This window comes from Cetorhinus maximus, chromosome 17, assembly GCF_964194155.1.
Source record: "Cetorhinus maximus chromosome 17, sCetMax3.hap1.1, whole genome shotgun sequence".
Lineage (NCBI taxonomy): Eukaryota > Metazoa > Chordata > Chondrichthyes > Lamniformes > Cetorhinidae > Cetorhinus > Cetorhinus maximus.
In genome coordinates, this window is record NC_135895.1 from 37,367,291 (window position 1) to 37,387,601 (window position 20,311).

The following is a 20,311-nucleotide window of genomic DNA, read 5'->3' on the forward strand; positions in this document are numbered from 1 at the left end:
TGGCAAGTTGCTGCAATGCATGTTGTAGATGGTACAGCCATTATGTGCCTGTGATGGAGGGAGTGAATGTTTAAGGTGGTGGATGGGGTGCCAGTCAAGAGGGTTGCTTTGTCCTGGATGGTGTTGAACCTCTTGAGTGGTATTGGAGCTGCACTCATCCAGGCAGCTGTGAGTATTCCATTATCTTAACTTGTTCTTATAGATGGCGGACAGGGTTTGAGGAGTCAGGGGGTAAGTTAGCTGAAGCATGCCTGAATATGTCTGTCCCAGGCATCCCTAGCAGCTAAGTAAGAAGCTGCAGGTAACCTCACTACATCAGGCTCCCCCTCCTCCCTCTGTTGCTCCTCATTTTCTTCCTCCTCCGCCGAAGATGCAGCATGGTTTCAACTTGCTTTTCCTGCAAATCCAGTCCTTCCTGCTGCACTATATTGTGCAAGGCGCAGCAGAACACAAACATTCTGGACATTGGTGTATAGCAAAAGACGTCTGTCCAAGTACCTGTACTGCATTTTCAGCATCTGATGGCTTGCTCAGTGACCACTCTTGTGCTCATGTGACTTTGGCTGTACCTTTCCTGGGTGTCAGTGGTAGGGCTGCTCATAGATTTTATAAGCCACTTCTTTAGAGGGCAGCCCTTATCTCCAAAGAGCCATCCGCTGACTTTACTTGGAGGTGCAAATATCTGTGGGTGATCTGGTGCAGAAGGCATTATGGCAGCTTCTTGGGTATCTTGCACAAACTTCCATCCTTTTTGTCCCCCGTTGAGCCGTTGAGGAGCTGCTCCTACTGCTGCTGTTGCGGGTGCTGCTCCTCTTGGTCCTCATCAGAGGTCTGAGGTAGAGCTGCATAAATGGCTCCCATGCTGCTGAGAAGGCTGACTGCTGGGAATGAAAATCAACGGGGAAAAAACTCAAAAGTAGCAGAAGTGATGTTCAAAGGAATGAAAACACTCACAGAACAAGTCCTGTGAGAAAAGCCTTTCACTTAGGCAGAGAAACAGCTATAACCTAAGTATTTTGAAGCTTTCCAACTTGTTAATTGCTCAGGCTTGTCAAACCTGCTGTCTTCTTGTCTTGTTCAACCTGGCAATTTTCAGGAACCCCTGGAAACCCGTAGGCTGACAGTTAAAGACAGAATTCAGTGTTCAAAATGCATTCAGTTGTTTTAGCTTATGTTAGTAGCATATGCGCCAGTTCCATGGGAGTTTCCTGCACGCTACCAAATATGCTTAAGTTATATGAGGATGTTGATGATTCCTGCCGACTCCATAACATGTGACATTTTCTACACTTTTAACCTGCCACAGGTACAGGTAAACGCCTAGCCTGGCAGGTTACTATTCCCCCATTATAATTCTGAAATAAATATAATGTACCTCAATGATGCTTTGGGCACAATTTATTGAGTCAGGAGATCAACTCTCCATATTATATGAAATATAGACCTGGAATATTCAAATTTTACTTAACATCTTCATTCACTTTGTTGAATATAATTACTTAAATGCTTCTTTCCAGGATGATGGGATGCTTTGATGCTTTGGAGAAAAGATTTGTAAGTTAATTTTGTATTGAACACAAAATTATCTTTTAATACTTCATTTTTTGAATTTGGAGCATATGTTCCAGCCATTTTAGGTTCACAATTTTTAATATGTTAATTTTGAAGGGTGTCAGTAACATAAATATGAAGTTATAGTTTATTATGTCTATTTAAATCTCGCAAATTTATGTGTACAGTAATTATTTATTCCTTAGATTATATAAAAACAAGATTTTTGTGTTTTTTTTCATTGATAGTTGCGCACAATTATTCTGGGAGTAAGTACATTTCAAAAAATTATATGTTCGTTATTAGACATAAGATTTTGAAACTATAAATGAATTCAGATTTCTAAGACTAGTATTTTGGTGTCTGGTATTATTCAACAAGACAAAGTGAATTAAATTTGATACAGTAATGTAATGATATTATACTCCTGAAACTATTAATAAGATAATTTCTAAATAAGGATGAAAATGAAAAAATGTGCATGTTGGAAAATGAAGTGCAAATAGAATATTTTGGAAGTGCACAGCAGGTTTGTCAGTAACTGTAAAAAGAGAAGATGGTTTAAAGTTTTGTTCAAAATCTTTCAAATCAGACATCAAAGTCCTGTCCGCCTTCTCACGTGGACGTATAAGATTCCATGGCACTATTCAGAGAAGAGTGGAGAATTTCTCCTCATATCCTGGCTGACACTTATCCCTGAAGCACCATCAATAGCATATTATATCGTTAATTATCTCATTGCCTTTTTGAGACTCTCATGTGAATAAATTGGCTGCCATGTTTGCCTACAAAACAACATTGACCACAGATTATAACTAAGTAATGCATTGGCTGTAAGCATTTTGGGACACCTTGATGTCATGAGAGGCAAAATATAAGTGCAAGTTCTTTCTCTTTTTCTTTACGGATGCTGGCGAACCTAATGCTGATTTCCATTTTTTTTCTGATTTTACTTATAAATAGTATCTGATGCACTGTTGTATTTATTTTTAAAAAAAATAAGTGCTAGCATTAGTGGGGCATTAAGAAGGCACTAAGGTGCAATTGTTATGTCAACAAATTGTCCAATTTCTAAGTATTCGTTACACTGAAGGAGTTGTAGGTATGGCAACTTTTAACTCCTAAAGTTTCAACTGCAATTGTAGGCTGTACGTATTGTAGGCTGTACGTATGGCAACAATTGTAGGCTGTACGTATGGCAACAATTGTAGGCTGTACATATGGCTACAATTGTAGGCTGTATGTATTGTAGGCTGTACGTATGGCAATTTTTAACTCCTAAAGTTTCAACTGCAATTGTAGGCTTTTTTTTCAGGCTGTGAGTACAAAGTCCCTCTATTTTTTCTCCTCTTTTCCAATTTTTTTCTCCCTTCCTCCTGTCTTGATGGTATTGATTCCTGACTTTGTTATCCCCAAGTGGCCATTCTTAATGTGTGAGACAAGCCAGTGCATGATGGTAGGCCACTCAACCATGGAGACATCACAATAGTGCCTAATCCCACCTTCATCCAATGACCACAAATGCAGCTCCAGCAGAGGACAACAGATCCTGATTGGAAGTCATAGCTGATATTCCTCTCTTTAAACCAAAATCACACAAGTCTGTTTGTGTCTCTGTTGCTACACCAGCTGGATCAGTTAACTGAACACAAACCAGGGATCTAGCCTGTAATCTTATTGGTCTGTAAGAGCCAGCTGTTCACAGCAAACCAGCTGAATCATGGGTGAACCTAAACTTATTGTAGCTTATGTTAACTCCCCAAAAGAGGTGGGATTGGGTCAGGTGAGAAGTTCAAATTTTAAGAATTTTAAAACCTTAAACCCACCCAATTCTGGTTTTAACAGAGGTCGAAGAGGTGTGGGCAACAAATCTGCTCTTAGGAGGTGGGTTGGTCATTGAAAGCTTTTAAGGATCTTGAGTGTCTCTAATTTAACAGAATTTCTATTTTAACTAGCCTTGGGAAACCAAGTATGTAAAAGATGGCAGGAAGTGCTTGAATCCATTAGGTAAGGGCCTTTACAACATTGCTTGTGGGTCAGGACAAATGAGAATGTTACCTCCCATATCAAAAAGTTACCCTGTAAACACCCCCTGCGATCTGTACTACCCCCTACCTCCAAAATCTCTGACCCTTAACCTTTCCCCGATCCTTTCTATCACAATATCCAACTCACCCTATAACTCCTGAACACAGAGTCCTCTCCACCCTCCCCCACCCAAGCCAAAACTAGACCCACCTGCTCTTCAGTTGCATACTTGTACTGCAGGCTTTCTGAAAGGCTGTTAACCAGGGATTCTTACTACCATCTAAGATCCTCACCGCGTACTTTGGTATCAACGACAAGAAACAAACTATGGATACAATTTCCACATTATGTGAAAAGCCTTTATTAACTCACTAAGCAATACTATATACTTATGACACCAGTTGCTTAGTAAGACCTGCATGCAGGAGCTCATCCCTGGGTGGATGGCCCTCTGAACGATTCCTCCACATGACTTACAGTGAAATCACACTTCCTCGTTGCTGCCACAATGTCCTTTGGAGCTATGGCTTTATATCCCTTTCTGACCCTGGTCTCTTGGCATATAAGGTAATGGACAGTAACCTCCGAGCTCCCCAGCATCGGATTTGGGGGGTACCCCAAACATGCACTGGGGAATCCCTCTTACAAGTTCCCAGATAAGGATTTGCACGGCAATTGTCGAGAAGTGCATACTTCCTCTAGACAAATTCACTGTGCTGGGAACATCCGAAAATGCAGTTTAAATCGCAAACTTTTGATGGTTCCACCAGGGTTACACCAAAAGTTACTCAGAAGAAGTTAGAAGAATTAAAACAAACCTCTTCCAACTTCTGGATAACTATTGTAAAGACCCAGACCGACCTCACGGGACTCCACCCCACCCCCACACCCCCACCACAGGACTCCCCCCCCTCACTGCCCCCACCCCCACCCTCCTCGACCCCTCCAACCTCCACCTTCCCGAACACACAGCCCCCTATCCCCCCAACCTCTCCAACCCTACCGCTCTGACCTCTGACTCCCCCAATCTCCGACCTCTCCCCCTACTGCCCCGACCTCCGATCCCCGAACCTCCAATGCTCCCCACCCTCCAACCCACCCACCCTGCCCTTGACCTTGGACCCCACCCCTCAAATCCTATCCATTTACCTTAGACACTTACCATCTCCCTGGCCCGTCAATTTCACTGGCCCTTTAAACCTACCTGCTTTACAGCAGCAAATGCTGTAAAAATAAAAGAGGGCATGACTTCCTTGAATCCACCGGAGCTGCACTTCGCTGTGGCCTGCGAGGAGTCTTTTGATGCAGGCCCCAAGCAGCTCCTGCGAAAGGAAGGGTCAGCGTAATTTTCAAGACCTGTTAAGTGTGCATTTATTTCTTCTAATTCCTATGGGACAGCATTTGCCGATGCTAGTTGGAAGTTACGGCCCAATTTTTTAGATCGAGTCATCTGATTGGATTATCAATCCCACCCTGGCCATGCAAAGACAGCCTGCACATGGCCATTTCCTGTTCTTAGCAGGTGGCGTCTCCAGGTACCTTCCAGCAATGGATGTGATTCATGTATCTTGGTAAGGCAGGAAGAAAGCCATTCACACATATCTGAGGCCTTTATCAGGTCAGTTTCTGTAATCAGGATGTCCGGTGGTTAACCACCGCCCCGGTGACATTTTCTGACACATCTGTGTCCATGTGCATGTATATCCTTGTCCAGTCTTTTTTTAAAGCTCCATATAAGCCTCAGAATCGATGTCTTCAGTCAAAAATCTTCTCTCTTCTGCTGAATTCCGCACTACATGTTCCTGCTACCCGGTTCTGAGCTCAGGACGTTGGTCCACCTCACAACTGGCTGCATTTTGACTCAAGTATAAAGATAATACATATTAAAAAGAAACAAAGGGAAGCCTTATAGCATCACAGAAATACACAAAGTATCAAAATGCCTTTAATTTCCCACCCAACTTGGCTGGCTGTCGAACAGAGAATCAAGAAAAATTCTAAAAGATCTCCTTCAATAAAAACCCACAGGACTTTAAGGAAACCCATATTTCGGGCTTTCCATCCCTAACTCCTCCCTCCTGTTCAGAATTAACAGCCCCATGAATATCACGGCCATTGTCTTGGCTCATCCATGAAGAATAATGACTTGGGCAAGGTATTGGTAGGTTACTAGTTCCTGTCAAACTACTACATTGAAGAGAGAGGAAAATGATACAAAAAAGGGAGAATTCATCACAGTTCTAGTCATAAGGAGGAAAAGGCTTGAATATTGACTGGAAATTGGTCATTCCTCATTGATTATTTAATATTCTTGACATATATATGAATATATTTATCTGTATATTGTAGCTATAACAATTATTTAAATGTTCATTTTTTAAGAATATGCTCTCCTTAAAGTACAAATTTTTTGAATTTGAATTTTTAGGTTCATAGAGATCCCGAGGATCCAAATGTAAGCATTTATACTTTGTGAAAATGTTTATATAATACAATTTTTATTTTTGCCTATGAGTACAAACAACAGATAACTATAATTGGACTTAATCCCATGTCTGTCTACAGAGCATAATTGAGTCTTACCAGTTTAAATTCAAGTACACTGCAGATGGACCAAAGCTGGATATTTTAAGGTAATTAACTGCATTTCACGTGAGAAAATGTTTCTATCTATCCTATTGTCGTGTTTTTATGATGTTGTAAAGGCACCAATCGCTCATGAGGGATTGTGTAAACATGCGGTGGGTTTATTTATTGAGACTAGGCACATGGGAACATTTATACAGAGGCACAAAGCTTGAAAACACCATCAACAGAACTGTCTCTGCTCTAAGCAAAAGTGAAACTAAACTGGATCGCAAGATACACTTCCTTTCTAGTGATGTCATGCTACAATTTCTTAAAGGCATATTGCAACACCCCCCCTTTCTTTTTAAAGATATTTTCCCCCTTCCAAAGAAGTAGAACTATTTATAATATATGTTCATGTTTAGTTACCATAACATAAACGTATAGAACTGATGGATGTATGAGTCTCTAAAGCGTAGAGGTGATCTGCTAGTATGCCCAGATCTTGTAATGGTAACCTTGTCTTTAATTGCTCACAATGATCTGTAGGATTGTTAATCTTGAATGTTGTTCATTGTTGCATTTGGGATCTAGTCCTCTATGCAACTGCACAATGGTTGAGCTGGAATGGATCTGATTTGTCCTCAGTTATGCCTCACCGTTGCGCCTTGAAGTATAATCACTTCAGAAGATCTTGGTTCTGAGCAAATCCTTGTCACCTCAGCTGGTTGTCACGTACCTTCTGTGGGATCCAGGATACGAACTTGTTGTCCCAACTGTAAATTTGGCAATTCTGTACCCGCATTTTTATTGTGCATGTTGGTCATCTTCTCTTGCAGTTTTAAAAGTCGCCCTCTAGTTTCTGAGAGAGTAGAACGGGTAAGAGTAGGTAGACTGGTATGCACCGGTCCGCGAAACATGAGTTCTGCCGGTGATGGAATAGTTGCACTTAAAAGCTGTTGCTCTCAGATGTAATATTGCAATGTGTAGATCTTGCTTGGTCTGGCTACATTTGAGATATAGGGATTTCACCGTGGGAATCATTCATTCAGTTAGATTTAGGATAGTGAGGAGAAGAAGTAGTGTGATCAATATTCCACTTCACGCACATATCTTGAAATGCCTTACCAATAAATTGCAGACCATTATCCGTAATGATCTCTTTAGGCACACCATATAAACTGAAGATAGCATTTAGAATATGCGCGATAGTTGTGCTTAACATATTGTGCAATTGTCGACTAATTGGGTACTTGGTAAAGTAGTCGATGATGACAATGACGTCAGTGTCATGGACATGAAAGAGTTCGAATGCGACTTTGGACCAAAGATGGGTAGGAACTTCATGAGGAATCAGTGGTGCTTTGTGCTGACTTGGCACATGCTCTTGACATGCCTCACACTTCTTGACAATGATTTCAATGTCATACCTGGCCAATAGACTGTCTCTCTCTTGCAAGTCTTCTCATCTGATCTATGCCCATGTGTGAGTGATGAAGTTGTTGAAGAATATCAGGTTGCAAAGATTCCGGCATGATGGTCTGCCTGCCTTTAAAAATGACTCCCCGGGAGATGCCTAGCCCATCCCAGTAAGGCCAAAATGGTTTCACGTCTTTGTGGATATGCTGAATTGAATCAGGCCATCCTTCAATGATGGTTTTCCACAGTTTCTATAGTGTAGAATCTTTTGCCGTTGTAGCTGCTGTCATTTGAGTTGTGAAAAATGTATCAGATGACTTTGGAGAGCATCTTCCAAGTTCAATGTCAGTGAAGTCAACTTGTAGATCCAAGGATACATCTTCTGTTTTCGCTTGGTTAGGCAATCTGCTAAGTGTATCTGATGTGGCCATCAAATTACATGGCTTGTACTTAATCTCATAGTCGTAACCTTGAATCTTTAACAAGAGACGTTGCAATCTTGGTGGTACACTGGTCAATGGCTTTTGCCAAATCATCTTCAGTGGCTTGTGGTCGGTCTCTACCACAAGTCTTTTGCCAAACAGATAGGTACAAAAACACATGATTCCATACACCAGAGCTAATGTTTCTCGCTCCATGTTGGAGTAGTTGGATTGCGATACAGAAAGAGATTTTGAAGCAAATGCAATCGGTTTTCCTTCTTGTAGTATGCATGCTCGCAAACCTTTCTATGAAGCATCTACCTCCCTAGGATCACAAAATTGCAAAGTCGATGCTTCTGATAATGCCTGTTTCAATGCTTTGAAGAGGTTTTCGTGCCACAGGAAAGGCATGTCCTTTCTCAACAATTTCCTTAGCGATGAAAATTTTTCAGCGAAATTGGGAATGTATAGAGACAAGCTATTAAAGAGACCAGACATCTTTGAAGATCGTCCTTATCTTGAGGAGTTGGCATGGCTTTAATATATTTTACTTGCATCAGGACGTATGCCAGCAATGGAGTAAATAGAACCGAAGAAATTGATCTGCATGTTGACGGCACACTTCAGACTGTTGAACACCAATCCTTCAATACATACCGCTTGCATCAATAAATGCAGATTATGGTCACGTTCTTGCTTTACTCTGCCCACAACAGCAATGTCATCGGCGATACAGATGCAGCCTGGCATAGCGCATGTAATGCGGTCCATGTGAGCTTGAAAGAGATCCTGGCTAACAGCCCGAAAGGAAATAGTTTAAAACAGTATCGTCTGGGTATGAGTATGGGTACGAAAGGTAGTAAGCTCTTGGGACTTCTCCACGAGATGCACCAACCAGTAGCATTGTTTGGCATCAAGCGTCGAGAAGAATTTTGCACCTGCAAATCTCGGATTTAACTCTTATAATGTGGGTATTTTGTAAGGACGATGTTTCAAAGCTGCGTTTAAACGTCGTGGATTGAGGCATACTCTCAATGATCTGTCTTTCTTTATGACACATGTAATTGAGCTGCAGCAGACTGTGTGTTCTTGTACTCTTCTAATGATTCTGTCTTTCCCCATTTTGCCTAGTTCAACCTTCAATTTGCCTTGTAAGTGGATGCTGCACTTACGTGATGGATCAATGGACAGACTTGCATTCTCCTGCAAGTATAATGCTGCAGCTCCCTTGAAACTGCTAATTTTGCTGAAACATTCTGGATATTCCAATGTTAGGTCCTGAACTGAGGTGATAAGAGTAGTTTCTGAGGTTGATCTGCCCTGTAAAGTCTGATTAATTCCATAGATTGTTAGTAGTGGGAGGTCAAGGCATGCTAGTAGACCTGTGATCACTATGTCTTTAGTATCTACAATGTAGAACATCTGTGGCACCCAGGAGGATTGATTGTACTTGCACTCCAGGATGACCAATTCTGCACATGGAATTAGTGAACCATTGTACGTTGAAAGTAGTAGGTTTCGCCAAGGCCTTCCATGTCTGTAGATACATGTCTTTTAGAATTCGTAGGGGTAGTATGTTGGTACTTGCCACCATGTCAGTCTTGGCCAATAACGAGTAGTTACCAACTTTCTTCGGGCAGATAATTAGAATCTTGGCAAACACTTCAGACAGTGATAAAAACAAAAAGCTAAAAGCTACTGCGGATGCTGGAAATCCAAAACAAATACAGAATTACCTGGAAAAAGTACTCCCCCTCCCCCCATCCCCACCCCGTTTCTTCCCCCTTCCCTTTTTTTCAATAATTTATATAGATTCTTCTTTTCCCACCTATTTCCATTATTTTTAAATCTAAAACTAAAACTTTGTTAGTCTTTCCACCCCACCCCCACTAGAGCTGTACCTTGAGTATCCTGCCATCCATTCTTAATTAGCACTTTTCTTAGATAATATCACCACCTTCAACACCTCTTTGATCCTTTTGTCTGTGACATCTTTTGATTATCTGCTCCTATCACTGCTTGCTTATCCCTACAACCACCCACCCTCAACTTCTCTCTCCCCCCGCCCCCCACCTTAGACCAGCTTATATTTCACCTCTCTCCTAACTATACTCCAGTTCTGCTGAAGGGTCATGAGGACTCAAAACGTCAACTGTTTTCTTCTCCACCGATGCTGCCAGACCTGCTGAGTTTTTCCAGGTAATTCTGTTTTTGTTTTTGACTTCAGATAGTGAGATGGTATCTGTGTTTTCCGCGAGATTGACGGTGTGAAACACGTGTTCACTGTTCTTCGTCTTGTCGTTCACATCACCGTCATTTTCTGGTTTGTCAATCACCTTATGTATATGTTTCTGACAGGATACCGGGTGGTCATTCTTATTGCTTGAAGATACCTGTTGTGTATGGTCTGTTTGGATCAGTGCATGGCTCTTTGTAGCTGCATCAGCCTTTGCTCTAGTGCACTGCTGCTGCCACTGGCCCTTTCTGCCACATGTTTTGCAGAACTCGTAGAAAGCTGGGCATTCCCATGGTGCATGCACAAGACCACGCCTTCCACATGGCTTGCTGGGCTTAGATGTTCTAGCGAGTGTGTCAACAATTGGTGGTACATAGGACCTGTAAGCTTCGTCGACCTGCAAGGCTCGCTTCACACCTACTCCATCCTTGAGTAGTTCTTCAATGATATATGTTTTGGGCTTGTCTAGCAGATCTTTCTGGAACGCTTCCATGGGAGTGGCTGGGATGACCAACTCAACAATTCTGTCTGCTAGTTCTGTGTCTGAGAAATCACGGCACATACAGTCAGCATTTGCTGACGAAGTGGTCTATGGATTCTATAGGCTGTTGTTGAAATGACATAAACTCTAGTTGATGAATACGGAAGTTTAACCTGATTCTGAACAGGTCTTCCAATGTAGTCCATATCTTTTGGGATCCTTTAGCTCTTCTTCTGTTAATCCTGTTCAGCCTGTGTAGACCTTTGTTCCCAATTTCGAGACAATTTTTTATGGCTTGCTTATCTGGTTAAGGCACACCTGAATCAAGAAACAATAGTTCTGTACACTGTTTTAACATTTTGAATTCAAATAATATGTCAGCTGCATCCCAACTGAAACTGGGGAATTTTTTTTTTAATTCATTCACGGGATGTGGGCTTCATTGGCTGGGCCAGCATTTATTGCCCATCCCTAGTTGCCCCTGAGAAGGTGGTGGTGAGCTGCCACCTTGAACCGCTGCAGTCCATGTGCATAGGTGCACCCACAATGCTATTGCGAAAGGAGTTCCAGGATTTTGACCCAGCGACAGTGAGGGAATGGCAATAAAGTTCCAAGTCAGGATGTTGTGTGACTTGGAGGGGATCTTGCAGGTGGTGTTCCCATACTTCTGGTAGAGGTCACAGGTTTGGAAAGTGTTGTTGAAAAAGCAAGGGTTGCCAACTGTAATTAAATGCATTCCTGGAGGTTTCATCACATGACTTGCTCCCACGCTGTAGCTGTTCATCGGCCAACACATTCACCCTTGTGACATACTGCTTTCCTAAGCCAATTGGAAAGCAAAAAGACTCAATATCCAATTGGATGATACTTGACTGTCAGTTAAACAGCCTTTTTATTCCCCATTTTCAATATTTTTATATCTGGTAAAGAGAAATGTTCAAAGAAAATGACATAAAAACAATATTTTTCAATGTCACGATGATTTTTCTCCAGAATTGCACACAGCAATGTCCTGGAGATTGACATTCAATTCCTGGAGACTCCAGGCCAATCCTGGAGGGTTGGCAACCCTAGAAAGAGTCTTGGTGAATTCCTACAGTGTATCTTGTCGATGTTACACACTGCTACCACTGAGAATTGGTATTGGAGGGATTGAACACTATAGGTGATGTAAAAGGTATCAGTCAAGTGGGCTGCTTTGCCCTGGATGGCGACAAGCTTCTTGAGTGTTTTTGGACTGCACTTATCCAGGCAAGCGGAGAGTATTCTATCACACTCCTGAATAATACCTTGTAGATGGTGGACAGGCTTTGGGGCGTCAGGAGGTGAGTAACTCACTGCAGGTTTCCCAGCCTCTGATTTGCTCTTGTAGCCACAGTATTTACATGGCTGGTCCAGTTCTGCTCTGGTCAATGGTAATCCTCCCAGGATGTTGATAGTGGGGTATTAGCAATTCAGTGGGGTAATGCCATTGAATGTAATGGGGAGATGATTAGATTCTCTCTTGTTGGAGATAGTCATTACCTAGCACTTGTTTGGCGCAAATGTTACTTGCCACTTATCAGCCGAAGCCTGAATAATGCCCAGGTCTTGCTGCATATGGACACTACTGCATCAGTACCTGAGGATTCGCAAATGGTGCTGAACATTATGCAATCATCAGCACTCCTGACCTTATGACGGAGGGAAGGTCATTGATGAAGCAGCTGAAGATGGTTGGGCCTAGGACACTATCCTGAGGAACTCCTGCAGAGATGTCCTGGGACTGAGATGATTGACCTCCAACAACCACAACCATCTTCCTTTGTGCTAGTTAGGACTCCAACCAGTGGAGAGTTTTTCCCTTGATTCCCATTGCCTTCAGTTTTGGTGAGGCCCCTTGATGCCACACTCTGTTGAATGCTGTTTTGATTTCAAGAGCAGTCACTCTCACCTCACTTCTTGAGTTCAGCTCTTTTGTCAATGTTTGGACCAAGGTAATGAGGACAGGAGTGAAGTGGTCCTGGCAGAACCCAGACTGAGCATCAGTGAAGAGGTTATTGCTGAGTAGGTGCCGCTTGATAGCACTGTCAATGACCCCTTCCATCACTTTGTTGATGATCGAAAGTAGACTGATGGGTTGGTAATTGGCCGCTTGGACTTGTCCAGCTTTTTGTGTACAGGACAAACCTGGCAATTTTTCACATTACCGGGTAGATGCCAGTGTTGTAGCTGTACTAGAAGAGCCTGACTAGGGACGCGGCTAGTTCTGGAGCACATGTCTTCAGCAATATTGCCAGAATGTTGCCAGGGCCCATAGCCTTTGCAGTACTCGGTGCCTTCAGCAGTTTCTTGATATCTTGTGGAGTGAATCAAATTGGCCGAAGACTGGCATCTGTGATACTGGGGACCACCGGAGGAGGCCGAGATGGATCATCTACTCAGCACTTCTAGCTGATGATATTTGCAAATGCTTCAGCCTTGTCTTTTGCACTGATATGCTGGTCTCCTCCGTCATTGAGGATGGGGGTATTTGTGGAGCCTACTCCTCCTGTTAGCTGTTTAATTGTCCGCCATCATTCATGACTGGTTGTGGCAGGGCTGCAGAGCTCAGATCTGATCTGTTGGTTGTGAGGTAACTTAGCTCTGTCTGTTGCGTGCTGCTTTCGCTATTTGGCATGCAAGTAGTCCTGTGTTGTAGCTTCACCATGCTGACATGTCATTTCTAGGTATGCCTGGTGCTACTTCTGACATGCCACCCTGCACACTTCAGTGAACCAGAATTGATCCCCTGGCTTGATGGTAATGATAGAGTGGAGGATATGACAGGCCATGAGGCTACAGATTGTGGTTGAATATAGCTCTGCTGCTGCTGATGGCCCACAGCGCCTCCTGGGTGCCCAGTTTTGAGTTGCTAGACCTTTCTGAATCTATCCCATTTAGCACACTGCCACACAACACGGTGGAAGATATCTTCAATTTGAAGACAGGACTTCATCTCCACAAGGACTGTCGAGTGGTTACTCTTGCCAATACTGTCATGGACAGATGCATCTGTGACAGTAGATTGGTGAGGACGAGGTCAAGCAGGCTATTCCCTCTTATTGGTTCCCTCAACACCTGCCACAGACCAAGTCAGCAGCTATGTCCTTGAGGACTTGGTCACGTCAGTCAGTGGTGGTGCTACCTTGCCACTCTTGGTGTTGGACATTGAAGTCCCCTATCCAGAGTGCATTCTGTGCCTTTGCTACCCTCAGTACTTCTTTCAGTTGGTGTTCCAAATGGAAGAGTACTGATTCATCAGCTGATGTAGGGGGTGTTGTGGTAAGTGGTAATCAGCAAAAGGTTTCCTTGCCCATGTTTGACTTGATGCCATGAGGCTTCATAGGACTTGGAGTCAATGTTGAAGACTCCCAGGGCAAGTCCCTCCCAACTGTATATCATTGTGCCACCACCTCTGGTGGGTCTGTCCTGCCGGTTGGACAGGACATACCCAGGGATGATGATGGTGGTGGTGCCTGGGACATTGTCTTTAAGGTATGATTCAGTGAGTGTGACTATATCAAGCTGTTGCTAGTAGTGTTGGAGGATGTCCTGGTTAGTTAGGATATGAGCTCCTTGAGTCTTAAAATTTGAGTTTCAACTCCTTTGATCATCACTCATGCACATCAGGTTCAGCATGTTTAAGAACCTACAATTGAGGAAACTTTTTAATTTTCAATGTGATATACACTGATGCCATAAAAATGTATTCAAAGAAACAGAAAATTCAGAGTAGGTCACAGGTGAGGGCTTTTTTAAATTGCATTTAAAAGACCAGAAAATTAATTTATTTCCTGCTGCACCTGAAAATCTGATTTCAGAGATTCTGATTTAAGATATTCCCCAAACAACCACAATTGGCAGTTACTCACGTTTGAGAGTTGGGAACTTAGCCAAATTTGTTGGACTAGATTCATTTGGGTGCAGGGTTTGATGGACCAGTGTAAATGATCAAAGCAACTTTGGAATATTGTAGTTGGACAAGTAACTCATTTACACCCAAAATTCCGCAAGCGTTTAAACCATGTAATTGCTTTGGGCCCAGATTCTGGGTGTTTTTAAGTACATATGTGGTGTAAATTCCAGGTTGATAGATTTAAATAAAGGCACACAAGACTTGTAGGAGAATTACAGGAAAGGCCACAAGTAAGAGGAGGGGGCAGGATTGGCAGCTCAATATTCTGGGATATTGAATCTTCAGGCGAGACAGGGGAGGGGGTAAAAGAGGAGGAGGCATCGCATTATTAGTTAAGGAGTCAGTTACTGCAGTAAGAGGAGATGATATCTTGGAGGGGGCATCGAATGAAGCTTTGTGGGTAGAGCTAAGGAATAAAAAAGGGGCAGTCACATTGTTAGGTGTTTATTATAGACCCCCAGATAGTCAGCGGGAATTTGAGGAGCAAATATGTGCACAATTTGCGGAGGTGTTTAAAAACAATAACAATAGGGCAATTATATTAGGTGATTTCAACTTTCCCAACATTAATTGGGATAGACATAGTATTAAGGGCTTGGATGGAGTGGATTTCTTGAAATGTGTACAGGAGAACTTTTTAGGTCAATGTGTAGAGGGTCCAACAAGGGACGGCGCAGAGCTGGAACTAATTCTGGGGAATGAAGCCGGGCAAGTGGCTGAGCTGGTGGTGGGGGAGCATTTTAGTGATAGCGACCACACTATGGTACAATTTAAGCTTGTTATGGACTAAGAAATAGACAAGTTGCAAAAAAATGTTTTGGATTGGGGGAGAGTAGATTTTAGTAAAATAAGGCAAGACCTGGCCAAGGTAGACTGGGAACAGCTACTTGTGGGGAAATCTACAGAGGAGCAGTGGGGGGCATTCAAAAAGGAAACGGGGAGGGTACAGGCTCAACATGTTCCATCTAGGGTGATAGGAAGGAGTAACAAGCCCAGAGAACCATGGATGACCAGAGATATTCAGGATATGATGAGAAGGAAAAGAGAGGCTTTTAGCAGGTACAAGGGAAGCAAATCAGCGGAGGCATTAGTGGAGCATAGAAAGTGCAGGGTGGAGCTTAAGAAAGCAATTAGGAGAAAAAGAGGGGATATGAGAAAGCTCTGGCTGATAAAAGTAGGGAAAATCACAAGATATTCTATAAATATATCAATGGGAAGAGGATAACCAGGGAAAGAGTAGGGCCCATTAGGGACCAAGGGGGCAATCCATGGGTGGAGCCAGGGGACATCGCTAGAGTGTTGAACGAATACTTCACATCTGTCTTCACCCAAGAGAATGAGAATGACGGTATCGAACTTGGGGAGAGAGACTGCGAGGTTCTTGAGCAAATTGATATAGGGAGTGACAAGGTATTGGAGTTGTTGGCAGGCTTAAAAGTGGACAAATCTCCAGGTCTGGATGATTTGTGTCCCAGACTGCTGAGGGAGGCAAGGGAGGAGAGCATTGGCGGCTCTGACCCAAATTTTTAATTCCTCTCTGGCCACAGGGGAGGTGCCAGAGGACTGGAGAACAGTTAACGTGGTTCTGCTATTTAAGAAGGGTTGTAGAGAGAAGCCAGGGAACGTCAGGCCAGTGAGTCTCACGTCAGTGGTAGGGAAACTATTGGAGAAAATTCTGAAGGAGAGAATCTATCTCCACTTGGAGAGGCAAGGTTTGATCAGGGATAGTCAGCATGGCTTTGTCAGAGGGAGGTCATGCCTAACAAATTTGATTGAATTTTTTGAGGAGGTGACCAGGTGTGTAGATGAGGGTAGTGTAGTTGATGTAGTTTATATGGATTTCAGCAAAGCCTTTGACAAAATCCCACATGGGAGACTTATAAAGAAGGCAAATGAACATGGGATACAGGGTAATTTGATAAGGTGGATTCAAAATGGGCTTAGTTGTAGGAGACAGAGGGTGATGACAGAAGGCTGCTTTAGTGACTGGAAGCCAGTGTCCAGTGGCGTACCACAGGAATCTGTGTTGGGTCTCCTATTATTTGTCATTTATATAAACGACATAGATGACTAAGTGGGGGATAGGATTAGTAAGTTTGCGGATGTCACAAAGATTGGCCGGGTGGTTAACCGTGAGGTTGAGTGTCTTGGGCTACAGGAAGATATGGACGGGATGGTCAAATGGGCAGATAAGTGGCAGATGGAATTTAACCCTTAAAAGTGTGAGGTGATACACTTTGGAAGGAGTAATTTGACAAAGAAGTATTCAATGAACGGCATGACACTAGGAAGTTCTGAGGAACAAAGGGACCTTGGCGTGTGTGTCCATAGATCTCTGAAGGCGGAGGAGCACGTTAGTGAGGTGGTGAAAAAGGCATATGGAACACTTGCCTTTATCAATCGAGGCATAGATTACAAAAGTAGGGAGGTCATGTTGGAGTTGTATAGAACCTTGGTGAGGCCACAGCTGGAGTACTGTGTGCAGTTCTCGTCGCCACATTATAGGAAGGATGTGATTGGGCTGGAGGGGTGCAGAGGAGATTCACCAGGATGTTGCCTGGGATGAAACATTTAAGTTATGAAGAGAGGTTGGATAGACTTGGGTCATTTTCGCTGGAGCAGAGAAGACTGAGGGGCGACCTGATCGAGTTGTACAAGATTATCAGGGGCACAAACAGGGTGGATAGGGAGCAGCTGTTCCCCTTAGTTGAAGGGTCAGTCACAAGCGGACATAAGTTCAAGGTGAGGGGCAGGAGGTTTAGGGGGGATGTGAGGAAAAACCTTTTTACCCAGAGGGTGGTGACGGTCTAGAATGCGCTGCCTGGGAGGTGGTGGAGGAGGGTTGCCTCAAATCCTTTAAAAAGTACCTGAATGAGCACTTGGCACATCATAACATTCAAGGCTATGGGCCAAGTGCTGGTAAATGGGATTAGGTAGGTAGGTCAGGTGTTTCTCACGTGTTGGTGTAGACTCGATTGGCCGAAGGGCCTCTTCTGCACTGTGAGATTCTGTAATAAGATGGAATATAAGGGGAGGGTGGTTTAATGGTAGAAAACCAGCATAATAGGCTTCTGCACAATTCTTCTGCCAGAAAAAGTTTGTGCACCAGAAATACACAAAAAAATTGCAAGGGCATTCACCCCAAATTTATTTAAATTTATACAGCAAAAACAAACAAGTAAGCCTTCAAGATACAAAGAAAGCTTCCATCCTGCTCATCCGTAAGCTGTTTGTCTTGATGCAGAGCCTTGAAATTCTTCCTAATGATGTGTCTCTGACAATGAAACTCTTCTATTATGATGAAGGTAAATTTCACTTATTATTTTAAGAATTGTTTGATTCCCACGCATTTATTTCTTCCTGACTGCTTCATGCACTTATGCAGTTAACTTCCCTTATGGAGGTTTTAACTGATGCATTGTTCTCAGTGTTTTGGTTTATATTTGTTTCATTAATATCCTTATCACAGAATCTCACAGTGCAGAAGAGGCCCTTCGGCCAATCAAGTCTGCGCCAACACGTGAGAAACACCTAACCTACCTACCTAATCCCATTTACCAGCACTTGGCCCATAGCCTTGAATGTTATGACATGCCAAGTGCTCATTCAGGTACTTTTTAAAGGATGTGAGGCAACCCTCCTCCACCACCCTCCCAGGCAGCGCATTCAAGACCGTCACTACCCTCTGGGTAAAAAATTTTTCCTCACATCCCCCCTAAACCTCCTGCCCCTCACCTTGAACTTATGTCCCCTTGTGACTGACCCTTCAACTAAGGGGAACAGCTGCTCCCTATCCACCCTGTCTGTGCCCCTCATAATCTTGTGCATCTCGATCTGATCGCCCCTCAGTCTTCTCTGCTCCAACGAAAACAACCCAAGTCTATCCAACCTCTCTTCATAACTTAAATGTTTCATCCCAGGCAACATCCTGGTGAATCTCCTCTGCACCCCCTCCATTGCAATCACATCCTTCCTATAATGTGGTGACCAGAACTGCACACAGCACTCCAGCTGTGGCCTCACCAAGGTTCTATACAACTCCAACATGACCTCCCTACTTTTGTAATCTATGCCTCGATTGATAAAGGCAAGTGTTCTATATGCCTTTTTCACCACCCCACTAACATGCTCCTCCGCCTTCAGAGATCTATGGACACACACGCCAAGGTCCCTTTGTTCCTCAGAACCTCCTAGTGTCATGCCGTTCATTGAATACTTCTTTGTCAAATTACTCCTTCCAAAGTGTATCACCTCACACTTTTCAGGGTTAAATTCCATCTGTCACTTATCTGCCCATTTGACCATCCCGTCCATATCTTCCTGTAGCCCAAGACACTCAACCTCACTGTTAACCACCCAGCCATCGTTGTGTCATCTGCAAACTTACTAATCCTACCCCCCACTTAGTCATCTATGTCGTTTATATAAATCACAAATAATAGGGGACCCAACACAGATCCCTGTGGTACGCCACTGGACACTGGCTTCCAGTCACTAAAGCAGCCTTCTGTCATCACCCTCTGTCTCCCACAACTAAGCCCATTTTGAATCCACCTTATCAAATTACCCTGTATCCCATGTTCATTTGCCTTCTTGATAAGTCTCCCATGTGGGACTTTGTCAAAGGCTTTGCTGAAATCCATATAAACTACATCAACTACACTACCCTCATCTACACACCTGGTCACCTCCTCAAAAAATTCAATCAAATTTGTTAGGCATGCCCTCCCTCTGACAAAGCCATGCTGACTATCCCTGATCAAACCTTGCCTCTCCAAGTGGAGATGGATTCTCTCCTTCAGAATTTTCTCCAATAGTTTCCCTACCACTGACATGAGACTCATTGGCCTGTAGTTCCCTGGCTTCTCTCTACAACCCTTCTTAAATAGCGGAACCACATTAGCTGTTCTCCAGTCCTCTGGCACCTCCCCCATGGCCAGAGAAGAATTAAAAATTTGTGTCAGAGCCCCTGCGATCTCCTCCTTTGCCTCCCTCAGCAGTCTGGGACACAAATTATGAATATGACATCCCTCATGTGATACTTAAATGGGCTTGCACCTCTTGGAAACTAGCATGTAAGGGATAATTTCTCTGTAAGATGTTGTTTAGCATTAGAGGTATTCCTATGTCGCCATCCCCACTCCCAAACAGTATAAAAAGTCTTGTCCCATCCTGCAGTGTTCATTTATTTCTTCCAGGAGTGAATGAACATTGAAATTTCAGTTCCAAAATACTTTTTGGACAAATTTGTTATGGTAGGCAAGGTTCTGACTTCTTTTCTTCAACTTCCTCACTGTTCATTATTACTTATTTCATCAAGTTTCTCCCACATTTTGCATGGTTCATGCATTTTCTCCAAAGAAGATAATTATCTTCAAAACTCTTCTCACAAAATTCTTCAACAATAGCTATCAGCTACCTTAATTTCAAAACAGTTTTGTGGGTCCTTATCATTGCACGTGTATTTCATTGTTTGTCATCTGAGATGGCATTGGCTCCTGTAATATTTACCCGAACTTTCCAGCCTATATCCATGAGGATGCTTCATCAGTACAACTCGCCCCATTCATTTGGGATCCTGTTCATTGCCCTATCAGTGCTGTCGTTCATTCAGTACTTACTGAATCCATAGCGCCCACTTATGGTGCTTGGATCAACTGCAGTCGAGC

The 20,311-nt window shown here is 43.2% G+C and overlaps 1 protein-coding gene across 1 annotated transcript in view; it reads left to right on the forward strand.

Annotated features, from left to right (window-relative positions):
- Positions 1-20,311, forward strand: part of zte38 (zebrafish testis-expressed 38) — a 65,270-nt gene that overhangs the window by 20,045 nt on the left and 24,914 nt on the right. The window contains exons 4-8 of the mRNA XM_078561906.1: positions 1,518-1,554; positions 1,800-1,820; positions 6,008-6,034; positions 6,145-6,212; positions 17,808-17,947. Of these exons, the coding sequence (XP_078418032.1) occupies positions 1,518-1,554; positions 1,800-1,820; positions 6,008-6,034; positions 6,145-6,212; positions 17,808-17,947 (293 nt within the window). The remainder of the gene's footprint in view (positions 1-1,517; positions 1,555-1,799; positions 1,821-6,007; positions 6,035-6,144; positions 6,213-17,807; positions 17,948-20,311) is intronic.